Source organism: Canis lupus, chromosome 22 (genome assembly GCF_003254725.2).
Source record: "Canis lupus dingo isolate Sandy chromosome 22, ASM325472v2, whole genome shotgun sequence".
Lineage (NCBI taxonomy): Eukaryota > Metazoa > Chordata > Mammalia > Carnivora > Canidae > Canis > Canis lupus.
This window is the reverse complement of record NC_064264.1, coordinates 45,382,820-45,396,239: the sequence shown is the minus strand read 5'-3', so window position 1 is coordinate 45,396,239 and position 13,420 is coordinate 45,382,820. Positions and strand designations below refer to the sequence as shown.

The window sequence follows — 13,420 nt, the reverse complement described above, 5'->3', positions numbered from 1 at the left end:
TGCTCTGCACTTTGGTCTTTATTTTAACTGTGAAAATGATCACCAGGACTTTGATTTGTTTGGATCTTCAATGTCATAGTCTTCACAAGATGTTGTAACCATCAGTTTAGTCAACAAAGCAGTCAAACTGGTTGTCTCCTTGAACGGACTATTTTTGGATTGTTTTGATTTGTTTGGGGTCCACTTGACCATCTGAACAGATAAATGAATGATAGACATTATAACGTATGGGAGAAATCGCTGGGAATTGGACATGGAAGATTTGCTTCCTGTGAGTATGACATGTGAACCAAAATGACAAAGGGAAAGCAGATTTGACTCACAGGTTCCTCTCGAGGCATCAAACTTTGGTTCACACTGGGTTTAAGTTTAAAACTATGCAAGAACCCGGGACTCAGTAGTTTATTTACTTTGGATTCTCATTTTGAAAAATAACAACAAAAAACAGAATGCACCTAAATGGCACTTCATCTCAGAATAAAATTTTAATATATACCCTCTGTGTGAGTAAACACCTATGGATTCCTGTTCGCACACTTGCTGCCAATTCTCAGAACACCCTTGGATAATTTTCTTGTACTTATATTTAAAAAAAAAACAAATTATCCTTAGATACTGCCACTTTTCTCCCTAGTTATTATAGATTTTAGTTCCTATGGCCTCACCTATGTGACTAGGCAAGTTAATCAAGTTTGCTGTGATTCATTTTATTCAGTATAAAATGAGCATTATTCTTGCATCATAGAAATCCTATAAAGATCAAATACATAAAGATCTTAGCATAGTTCCTTGGTAAAAGTGTCTTAAAATACTCCTAGGTACCACAAGTAGGGCTGCTGCTGCAGGGATGGATCCTTTTAGGGCTCCAGCTTTACCAGGTGGTAAAGGACTGTGACTTTGGCCATTTGGCTTACATGGCTGTCATTTAGCTCTTCAACCATCTCCCACCACCCAACAGCTCACTTACTAATTCCCAACCACACAGGAGGACCTAAAGATCATTCCTGGACAGAGATCTTTGTATTTGCTTGTCCTCTGCCTGGAACTCTCTGTACCGGGTCTGCATGGCTGTCTCCCTCCTATTATGAGATCACAGCTTGAGGATCACCTGGGGAGCCTCTCCTGGAGAGAGTCTGCTCCTTAGTCATGACCCCTTTTCCTATTTTAGTTCCTTTGTGGCACCTCTGCTTTCTGATGTCATCTTGTTTTTTATTTACTTATGCGTTGTCTCTCTCTCCCTTACTAGGATGTAAGCAGTCTGAAAGCAGAAATCTTGGTGCCTTGGTCTGGCACCCAGAGCTGTGTCTGACACAGGATGCATTGTTCATTACGTATCATTTGAAAGAATGGATTACTATTATTGCCTACATCAAATTTTTCCTTTATTTTAAAAATCCCCAGACACTCTTTCCTATTGAAGAGCATATGGCTTTATTTAAGGTAAATATTCTAACACTTGCCTTGAATCAGTTTGTTCGTCTTTCTGCTTCTCTCCGAACGTGAGCACTCAGAGGGTAAAAATGTCCATTTTCTTGCTCTCCTTTATGTTTCGAGGTATGCAAGAGAATAAGCTTCTTAAGCAAGCTATAAAGGCAGGCATCTAATTCCTCCTGGCTATGCTGTGTGCCCCATTTATAAGCCAACAAAATATGTCTGGCCACTTGCTTACATAAACAAATAAATATGTCTATGGAATGGAAATGCATCCACACTAAATGAATTGTGAACGTCGGCCTGAATAGACAAACTTGTGGGTGTATCTTTCTAGCTCTTGAGCTGGAAACAATAATTCAGGTCTAATTGTCACTACTTTACAAGTTGATATTTTAAAAAATCAATGCCATCCTTCATATTTGTGAGTGTGCTTTAACTATACCTCAGACCATTTATCCAAAGAGCAAATTAAAATAAATATTGTTACCTGATAAAAGTCTCTGTGGTTTTAAATGTTTTCCCCCAAAACTGTTTCAATGTTTTTCCTTTCCATGAAATTGCGTTCAGTTTAATTCCAAATAAAAGTTGTTATATTCTGCTTTTATATATGGAATTCTCCTAAAGTTTCTTAAATCTTTTGAAGAAATTGCTTTTCTCATTAGAAACCAAAATAGTAATAATGTGAACTAAATTATAATATTGCTTATGTTTAAACATTGTAGTCTTGAGAACTTTATTTATATGGTTTCCTTTATTTAAAAGAGCATTCTTGGAATAAACGTTATATTTGTAGTAATCATGGTTAATTGTAAAAAGTGAGTAACTGGTGGTTTTGACAACCAGTGATCAGCACCTAGAGCAGGTTTAGCACAGAGTAGGAGTTTAATAAATATCTGTTAAATGAATCTTTAGCATGTTATACAACATTTAGCATTCCTGATAGCATGGAAACTTTCAGAAATATAAAAATCAATGCAGTTGCTAAATTTGGAAATGGTTAGTCTTTTCACATATTATCTTATTTTTCTCACCTCATTGCTGAAGTACTGACATCAGTTCTCAAACCACTAAATTTTATCTTAAAGAAGAAACCAATACAAAAGGAGAGAGATACAGTATCTTCTGTACACATTTGGAAAGCTCTTCAATGTTCCAAAGTTCTAAAAGTTCATGATTTCAAAAGCCAAGTATATTTAGATGAGTGGTGCTGATTTAATCTATGGTTCTTTTTCTTTCTTTTAATATTGCGGTTTCTAAAAAGGTCTCAAGCAAAAAGAAATTCGAAACCTCTGAAATTTAGACTATGACAAAAATTAAGACAATGCAGCAAGGGCACTGGTAGATTTTTAAAAACTATTTTAATACAAGATTAATAGCAATTTTCTATCCAAATCAGAAATGAAAAATCTTAACCCAAGTAATATTCATTTGACAGTCACATAAAATTTCAGGTTTGATTGGTGCACACATTTGTCCTGCATATATATTATGCATATGCACACAGAGACCTCACTGTTCTCCATCTTCAAGGTGTCTTCTCAATGGAAGTACCTCATCACAAGGCAATGTCAAAGATTCCAGTAACTATTCAACTTTGAATGAGGTTCAAATAGCCCCAGGCTAGCCTGAGTCCCACGCCATAGCAAACCATGATGTAGCAAGGCTCCAGAATGCATACAAATCAATACTCTATTTGTATAACTTGGCCTGAAACTAAACACTGGCTAATGTCTCCACCAAGGAGAAACACTTTGCAAATGTAGAAGTTACGGGCTCCTTTACTCTTCTCTTGGCAAAGCCGAACTGCTCTCCCCCATCCTCTTGTAGGTTAGAAGTCAGGTCTATTAGTGACAGTAAGTAAATAAAGGGGAGTTTGTATTCCTGCAAGTTTTGGATCAGTCAAAACTTACATTTGCTAACACTTCCACCTTTAAATCAAACCACCTGATAATTAGCCTTGCAAAGAGAAGCAATAAAAGAATCACAACTCAGGAATTTGCTCAGTTTTTATTCCTCCTTGGGGACTTTAGTTGGTGTTCAGTGTGTAGCCAAAACATGTATGTAATGGCTAAAGCGTTAAAGTAGGCTAACGTCTGCAGCAGGGAATATAAATTAAATATCAGGGTTCTGTGTCCAATAATATTTTCAACATGTTTGAGTTATAGAACGTTACTTGTATAATTACTACTTCATAGTGTTTTTCAGTGTCGACCAAGTAGTATTTTCAATCCCTTACAATGAAAGCCGGTAATACCAGTTACTTCGCTGGGTAAGTCAGCGTAAGGGAGTCCGATTGCCAGTGCTAATGGTGTTCTCAGGTGGCTGTCATCAAGGTAGGGACTTGATCTTCATTCAAGTGACAGAAGGCTGTCACGGCTACCCTTCAGTACAGAACCGTCAGCAGAGCGCCAATTCATGACTCGGCAATTCGTTCTTCTCTGCTAAAGACTTTAGCCTCTGTTTAGCTTTTGTTCTAACATATACAAAGTATAATATACACCAATTACAGACGTGTATTTCTGTTAGAAAAATACATATTATAACTAAAGAACATGTAAAGAGAGGCACTTCAATAAGCTAAGTGTTTGCGGTCATGAGCATCACCCAGTAATTTCTAGTGTCAGACTTCAGTAAGCCCAATCCTCCCTACTCCTAACAGAGGTGGTGATGTGATTGCAGAATTTTGGGGACACCAGAACAAATGAGGGCAGAGCGAGAGAAATGCTGGGGCATCGTTTCTTCCCCTAGCACTATGTCGAGACGAGAGAAATTAATGTGGCAGGGGCAGAGGAGAGAGGGAGGAATGCTGAAATCCTTACTGAAATGGGATAATGAGATTAAACTCCCTTAGGACAGAAAAACAGGTCTCATGTTAAATTGGTCTGAAAATCATATGACAGAGTCGGATGATGATAAAAACTAGGAAGCACGATTTGAAGACTATTTTGACCACATCCATGCAGGGGACGAGTGTTGTGGCATCAGTAACTGACAGTCATCTCAGCTCTCTGCCTGGCTCGTGGGGGATCACTGTATCTCACCACTATGAATAATACCGATCATGAAGGTGTCAAAACAAATGAAGCAGGCGTTTCTATATTATCTGGGCATTTAGTGTGTACAGAACATGGGTTCACATTCATTAATATAATGTGTATTCATACACATGCACAAAACCTTTTGGGGTGAGAGCACAGAGGAAACGAGGCATTTTGATCTATTTCATAGAAGACAATGCAGAAATATTGAAAAAAGGAAAGACTTAAGAGTTTAAAGCCATAAAAACAAGTTATTACTCCAATATTCTGGAAAATCAAGAGGGATTTAATTTGTATTGCACCTTAATTACCGGGGAAAGACAATACTGATTTCTGAGCATACAATGAAATGGGCAACATAAATGATTGGTCCTTCATAGACATGTTTTCTGTGTCATTGGTGATAGGAAGCCGAAGTTTGGCAGTGAAATGGATGGTTTTCTAGAAGTATGCAATCCTGAATTAGATTAGGTGTTACTTTCATAGAGATTTAAATGAAAAGATGCCACAAAGTCTCTCAGAATCCTACTTTTTATACTTCATTAGGCATAAAATAGCAATAGATGCTTCTAAATACTTTGCAGTTTTGCAAAAGTGCTCAAATATACTTAATACTATTGTGCCGCATGTGTTCTACTTAAAGGTGATGACTAAATCAATAACTAATTATAATTTTGATGAGAGTGAAGATCGAAAAATACCATTTACGTGCCATTTCTGCCAATGGGTTAAATAAAATGTGACTGGCATACTATGGTGTCTTGAAACACTACTTTTCCCAACCCCAGATCATCATAAAAACCAAGGAAACACATGGATAGCCAACAAGAATAAAGCCCCAGTTTGGTTTATTTTGCTTCTCTCTAACATGGGGAGCATAGGGCCTGGCTTTGGTACACTTGGAGGGTCAGTTAGGCTTGTGGCTTTAAAGTGGCCTCTCGAGTTAGGTCATATGTCCAAGTGCCAAGCAGGAATCCCAGGCTGAAGGTGTACATGAAAGCAATGGTTTTGCATGTATACCACATTCTTTATGTATACGGTTTCCAACACCAGGACAGTTCCTGCACACCCGTGGCTCTCCCCATGAGCCCGGTGCTGTCTGGAGCACCCAGGACAAAGCACGCTCATGCAAAAAGGGTGTGCCCTGGCAAACTTTTAATAAACGGACAGTTAGATACGTAAAAAGTTCTCTTTCTTGATTCTTGGTGCTCACAGATCGTTGAGGAATCCCTTCTCTGAGCAGCACAAAACAAGAAGAGCTGGTTGACAAAACATTTTCGTTACAAAGGTGTGTCAACCCTGAGCTTGGAATTAAGAAGTTAAAATCTGTGATTTATATATATAGAGATATAAAAATAGATGATCATACTAAGACTAAAAAAGTGAAAGAAATCTCCATGTCAATACTATATATATATTTTTTTTGTCTTGACTTTTTTTTGTTGTGAGTTATTTTGTAAGAGAATGCCCTTGTGATGCAGAAACCAACTGACACAAAGCAAACCATTAAAAATGAAAACTCACTTATGGATCTAATTGCTTAGAAGTTCATTAAAAGAACTCTTATTTTGGGAGGGTAATGAGCACAGAGGCAGAAACCTCAAAATAATGTCAAACCTGTGGCTAAAGCAAAACTATGGTGTCACTGAAGATAATTTTCAATTCAGACCCTTGAGGAGAATGAATTGATGAGAGCGTCCACTAGCAACTGGAGATGAAGAGAAAAATCCGTGCCAATTGCATCCAGTGGACAAACATTAAGAGAATTAAGGAAAATGGTGCCATCGTTGAAACTGAAATTGGGCAAGGTGAGAGAGAGGTGCTGGGTGGTGGCAATTTCACTCTCCTAGTAAAGATGGAATCTAAATTTAGTATCAGTACCCCCAAATCAGTTTGGTAGTGTGTGGATAGAGTGCAAGACGATACCGCCAAGACAACACTGTATTTTCACCACATTAAAAAAAAAGTTTTGAACTTTCTCCCCCAAAGCATTTTTGTAAACCCGATTTATCAGAGAAAAGCTTACACTGGGAGTCGGCTGGCAACGCTGAACTTCCAGCTCTAAAGCTCTTTTATTTTTTGCTCTTGTTTGCTTTTTTGTTGAAAATGCAGTTGTCTTGGGGTTTGGCCTGATTTTACAAGGAAAATTATTTTCTTCCTGCCTTTTTTTTTTTTAAATGGGGGGAAAAAAAACTCACAACGTGAGATTCCTTTACTTCTGCAGCATAAAAGCAAATGAAGGTAAGAAAATCTCCTGGTAAGAAAGATTTGAGTAAGAATTCTCTAGAATAAACAAAGTCCCCATAGATAGCTGAAGGAAAAAGGAAGCAGTCCAGTCTGGCACCCGGTACTCTTTGGGCAAACAGAAAGGGAGACAGAGTGCAGTACTGCTCTCTTCTCATAGAAAACGGTTTAGTTTTTGTGGCATGGTCCATTGTCCAAGAGTGTAAGAAAAGAAGTGAGTTGGCCATTCAAATAGCTAAAATGCAGTTTCATCGGACCAAAAACCCAGGATTATCTGCACAGTCTCTGCAGTGCCAGGACGATGCAGGCGAGGGATCCTGAGAGCAGGGAGTGGCCGAGCTGGGCTGCTGAAGAGTCCACTTCTCTCCGGTCGGGGTCCACTGCGGGAGCCTCTGTGGTGACAAACTCGAACTCCGTAGGACACACGTCATCCATGCACCCACTGCCACTCCCCGAGCCGCTGGATTCATCGCCTGCGGTGGGCAGATTGAAAAAGAGAGTTAGACCATCAACTTGGAAGAAGTGGGGCCACACACCAGATTTGGGTCTGGTGGTGGAAAAATACATTACCCAACCCCATGGGTTTGTGATGAGACAAATCAAAATAGATGTTTGAGGCACAGTGTTAACTGACATCCAGTTACTCAGCTTAGGAAAGGTATGGATTCTAGACCAGAGAAGGCACCATACCCACCATGTTGGCGTTGGAAAGGTTATTTCTTGGCTAATGTTTAAATTGCCTTAAGAACGTCCATCCCTCGCTCTTTTTGTACCTTAGGGCCATTTTTCTCACCATACCCTTGTAAGGGATTTTGAAAAAAAAAAATCAAACGAAGAATAGTGTTTTGTGACGTGTGGGTAGGGCGTGTGCAAAATGTAAACCTCAGTGTCCATGTATGAGGTTATATTGGAATACAGTCACCCCCTTTGCTGATGCATCATCTCATTCTGCCTTCATATATGGCTTTTAAAACTGAACATATGTAATATCTTTCTTTACAGAAAAGGTGCACCATTCCCCATTTGAAACCAACACCAGGGCTCCCATCTCGTATGTTGTGTTGGCATGGCATCCTCTCACTTGTCTGCCATACCTTCTGGGCCTGCTCTAGTCCCACCTGTCATCACTTGCTTCCTTCCTGTTGCATCAACCCTGTGTCTCAGACCTGGGTCCCGGTTCAGTCTCCATCAATTTCCATCTGTGTGAAAGTACTTGGCACGTTTGCAATTGCATTATTAACTTGCTTGTTTTCTTGTGGATGGTAGAGACTTTGTGTGGTGCCTACCATTCACTTCTGTATCCCCATTGCCTTTAATGGTCCCTAGCATGCAGCAGGTGCACAATAAATACTTGTTGAATAATTAAATGTGCCTTAGGAAGTTTCTTCAACTTCTGTCAGTTTCCTCATTTCAAGAGATACAAGAACATTTAAATGCAGAATATGTGTGAAGCCACCCTGGTGAAATGGGTGAAAGAGGCACCAAACCCAGTGCTTGCAATGATGCCTGATGGAAAAACAAAACAAAACAAAACATGGTTCCTCCAGCAAAGAGGACCTAGAATTTAAGCTGCCGTTTTTTAAGTGAATGAGGGCAAGCCAGTTAATCTCACTGTGGCTCTGCTTCTTCAGCTGTAAAAATGAGAATATTCATATCTGTTTCACAGAATCGTTAGGGGGTATTAGTGAGATGATGTGCCTGGGAGGACTCAGGAAACTGTAAAGTCGGCAATGAAATTTACTATTTTCCCCACTTGCTCAAAGATTCATTCAATAGACCTAAATTCCTCCCTGTTGGCCTGAACCAAGGATGTGCTTGTTGAGCTGCGCCTGACATTACTGGCACCATCTTGGCTGCTAGATGCTACATAAGTGAAGCCAAAGTAACGCAGGGACTCTTCTCATGTCCCCCTGAGTAAGCAAGGCACAACTCAGTACGATTCTTTTATTCTTTTTTTTTTTTTAAGATTTTATTTATTTATTCATTAGACACACACACACACACACACACACACACAGAGGCAGAGACACAGGCAGAGGGAGAAGCAGGCTCCATGCTTGCAGGCTCCAGGGAGCCTGATATAGGACTTGATCCCAGGACTCCAGGATCACACCCTGGGCTGAAGGTGGCGCTAAACCCCTGCGCCACCCGGGCCACCCCACCATCTCCCCCCCCCCCCCAGCTTTTTGTTTTTTTAATAGGACATCTAAATACCAGGTAAGATCACTTGAATACACTATACCAGGTTCTTAACATTTTCTCGGATTTATCTTTAGTGGCCTTTACAAAGGGAGAAATGCCCATTAATTAAATTCAGAGATACCAGAACTGCAAAGGGAATTGTTCTTAACACTGGTATTATGAACAAGAAGTAATATAACCTTTACAAAGATATTATTAAAGTGATTTAGAATATTAAAACTGTGGTAAGCAAATAATGACAGGAGATTCCAGCTGAAAGAAATAATGGCCCATCTCTTTCTGAAAAGGAGTCAGAAACACCGGAATTTAAGGGGTGATTTTTTTTTTTTAAATGTCAAAAGCAGGAAGGGTGATGATGGTTGTAAGATGTGATAATGGTTTATATGACAGACACTATCCTAAAATAGAGGACCAAATATGGGGCTTGGGTTAGAGCTAAGTGATGCTCTTAACTGTTGTTAATTTTTATTTTCTTGTGAGGGGAAGTGGAGTACTATCTCTCCTCAAGGACATTCCCTAAGCCTTGCAGATTGACATGTATATAACCTCTTTAGGTCAGAGAGGAGAGAGAAACAAGGCCAACCTCAACTAATTCTTACATTATCTTGAATTATTTATTCCTATAGTCCTCCAGATAATAAAGCATTTCATGAGATAGAGAGGACGATGATGCATTCAAAGGAGCGAAGCTAAGGAATGAGCAGGGGAGAAGCAGAAAGGCTGAAACCTTGGGGAAGGTTCTCTTTTGAAAAGGAAAGAATAGATTTAGTGAAGAGGAAGAGAAATTCTAAGAGGACACTTAGAAACTTTACTGCAATAAAGTCTACTGGGTTGGCAATTACCCTGCATTTAGAAAATTAATTTTTGAGTTACTTAAAATGGGATAAAGCACTAAAAATTTTCTGCAGGGGACAACTCAGTCGGACAATGGCTAGGACTTGGATGACTTAATGTCTTCCATCTGTAACTTGTTTCTTTCTATCTCATTAATTCAAGCACACAAGCATCATCTTTTGCTTCAGTGACCAAATTACAGAATCGCTGGCGACTGCACAGCTTATGTTCAAGAAATCTTTTCCCAAGAACTCTGTGTAAGGACACATATCTTAAAAAAAAACAAAAACAACAACCTTAAAAACAATAAAACAACCCCCCCCCCATTTGTATAGTTAGGCATCTTGAAACCATTTACACAAACCCCAAATTTCATTTAATGCTCACTTACTAGTCTTTCCAATCACTTCTGATATTTTGTGATGGCTAATAAACTAGTTACGTGTCATAAGGCACCAGCATTTCACTATTTCTGTCACTATTTCAGATACGAATGTCTATGGCTCATGCACGTGAGTGACTGGATAGAGGGAGAGCGAACACAGTTGAATACACAGCACCTGAGATACTACCCTAGCTCCTTCACAGACCTGCAAACCAACCTCCCAAAGACCCGCCCTCAGAGGCCTGAATGCTTCCTATTCTATAGAAAAGAAATCCAAGACTCAAGAAACAATTTGCATACAACCCCAGCCAATAAGGGATAAAACAGGGATTCCAACCCACCCTGTTTTGGAAATCTTCAGAAATTCTTCTTTTGGTGGTTGGAAGAGGGGACAAGAGTTTTGGCAGATGCCAATGATGATGGGGGAAGGAGAAGATGAACACATTACTTTGCTGCTTTATCATTAATGGATCAACTGGCAGATGAGACTCAATGTTAGCTTGGGTATTGCTGAATACAGTCCCTTGAAACTATTCCTCAAGACCAGTTATGGTTTTAATAGAATCCTAAGCTTTGTGGGATCAGAACTCTCTGTCCCAAGGACTATAAGCTGCTCTGCAGATTGGGTAAACATGACACAAGATTAAAGATGCACACTGCCCTTGAAGAAAAAATATGGTATAACCTATTTTTCACTGTGGAGTTTACTGGTACTGGTAAAGACTTCCTTACTTGTGTCCTGGAAGTTGACATCATTGCCATTGTACGCGTTCTTTAGTTTGTTGGTCATTACACGTAAAGCCATGATCTGCTGCCTGATGAAAGTGTCAGGCCGTGTGATATCCACGTCTACCTCAGGGTTGTTGATCTGGTTGGTCAGCCCATCATTCATGATCTCAGGCAAGTATCTGCAAAGGCCAAGGTGAAGAGAACAGATTAGCATACGGCAGGAAAGGCCTCAGTACCAGACTGTGCCATGCTGTCTCTGGGCAGTGGGCCAGAACGTCAGCAACAGATGAGCTAGATTCCTGCAAGAAAAGACCAAAAAGTGAAAACAAGGAATAACTTTTCTCATAGGGAGCTATGGCTAAAAAGTGGTTTCAGGGTGATTTTTAAAATGGCACTGAATTCTTTGGGAGGCTTGCCTACAAATGAATGTTCAACTGGGGACTTACAGAAATTTTTTCTTAATTTTTTAAAAGATTTTATTTATTTATTCATGAGAGACACACAGAGAGAGGCAGAGACGTAGGCAGAGGGAGAAGCAGGCTCCCCGCGGGGAACCCAATGTAAGACTCAATCCTGGGAGCCCAGGATCACAACCTGAACCAAAGGCAGATGCTCAACCACTGAGCCACCCACGTGTCCCTGTTTCTTAAAATTATGTTCCTCCTCTATCCCAAATGGAAGATACTAAAGTCCAGGGCTCGCTGGCTTCCTCAGCTCTCCGGTTAATTTTGCTAAGTACTGAATTTGTAAATTAATTATGCTCTTAGAGAATTCTCTGGTACGAGGATACTCTCTCTCAACCAAGGAGGCCTTACCTCAGACTTTAATCAGAAGAAACTTCTGGATATTAAAAAAAACACCTTTCGTAGGTCGAGGTATAACCAGTGAGCCCTGGAATGTTTGAAGTGTCCATAGGGTTTTTATTTTGTAATAGAATCTTGGATCTAATATTTGATATTATGCAAAACAGAAGGGCAAAATCTAATGGTTCTTTAATTCTTTTATTGGCAGATTTAGATTCACATTCCTTTTACTTGTACTAAGATTTAAAAATGTCAGTCCCTTGATGTCAACTGCCCAAGCTGCCTATGTGCTTTTTTATACCAATGGAGACAACAGACTTCAGACAAGTGCTTGGAGCCTCTCTGACTCCGCATGCTCATGACCTGCCCATTCGCAGCCTTCCTTCTCTTCTCCTCCCAGAGCTCTCTACACCTACTTCTTCTGTCTCATTTCTTGTGGCCCTCCTGGAAGGCAGATAGTATAACAGCCTCAAACTGACTTCTCTGCCTGCCTCTTTCTTTCTAGTGCATTCTGCACACACAGTCTGAGTAATCTTCACGAGCTCTTGCTTTCATCATATTACTCTTCTGATAAAACTTTTGGTGATAGTAGCTGATGTCTACTGGGCAATTATCAGCAGGCACTGTGCTAAGCACTTCACGTGTATTTTAAAATGCAGCCCCCTAGCAAATCCAAGAGTTACATGCTATTTTATCTCCACTTTGCAGAAAAGAAAACTGTGGCTGAGTGAGGATGAGTAGCTGTGCGAAAGTTACGGAGTTAACGGGCGGTGAAACCATGATCTAAGCCGAGTAGGTCTAGTTTTAGCGTCCACGTGTCCAAATGGTGCACCATACTGTCTGGTTGACCACAAACGACAGTTCATGTTTTATTGCTCAGCAACCAAAGCCCATTTCCACCCCATCTCTACTTTCTTATGCTGCAACAATCCCTTCAAGGGACCCTCCTTGCCTTACAGAATCCACAGCCTGTATACATTTTCTACTCTCCTGTCCTACAGGCTTTCCTTGCTCACAATGCACTTTCCAATTTAAGTCTCAAATATCCTTAAAGACCCAGGTCAGCCTTCACTTTTCTCTTGAAGATATTTTCCAGCTTTTAGGGATCTACCCATCCTTTTGGAGGGTTGCCACATTCATCTGGGCATTTTGTGCACTGTACAAAGTCATCCACTGATGGAGGGAGCTGGGCTGAAATCCAGCTTGAATTCTGTGCCCACAAAGCAATGCACCTGCAGGGCACCATTCACCAAAGGGACACGTTTTTCTTTTTCTTTCTTTTTTGGAATTGTTTTCTTTTAGAAAATTTCAATTCATACCAATGCAGAGACAACCGGTGTAATGAAGTCTCATAGACCGATCTGGGTGCCTCTTTCTAATTCTTACAAAGGTGCTATATTTGTCTGTGTCCTGGTAAGAAACAGATGGCACACTCAAATAAGTAATAAAGAGAGTTTGAAGAAGAGACAACTTACAAAGGTGTGAACACAGAAACCAGAGCTGGGTGGCAAAGAACCCCAAGGCTGGCAATAGCAGGAAGGCTGGAGTTGAAGGAGGTGTTACCAGTGTGCACAAGAGTTGAAATTGCAGAGAGCAACGAAATGACATGGCAACTGTCAAACGATGGCCCATCAGGGAGGGAGTTGAGGGAATGATACCCTGACCTCTTTAGTCCGTCCTTCTTATCTCCACATGCTGCCTCCCATTAGCTGAAGCCAACTGGAGGCCTGTGGCCTGAGGACGTGGGTGAT

At 40.3% G+C, this 13,420-nt stretch overlaps 1 protein-coding gene across 2 annotated transcripts in view; it reads right to left on the bottom strand.

Annotated features, from left to right (window-relative positions):
- Nucleotides 1-2,773: 2,773 nt before the first annotated feature.
- The window catches only part of GPC6 (glypican 6), a 1,091,148-nt gene continuing 1,080,501 nt past the window's right edge, over nt 2,774-13,420 (bottom strand). For both annotated transcript variants that reach the window (XM_025441287.3, XM_025441288.3), the window contains 2 exons: nt 10,870-11,045; nt 2,774-7,189 (listed from right to left, as the gene is read on the bottom strand). In XM_025441287.3, coding sequence (XP_025297072.1) covers nt 6,987-7,189; nt 10,870-11,045 — 379 coding nt within the window. In that variant the 3' untranslated portion in view covers nt 2,774-6,986. The remainder of the gene's footprint in view (nt 7,190-10,869; nt 11,046-13,420) is intronic.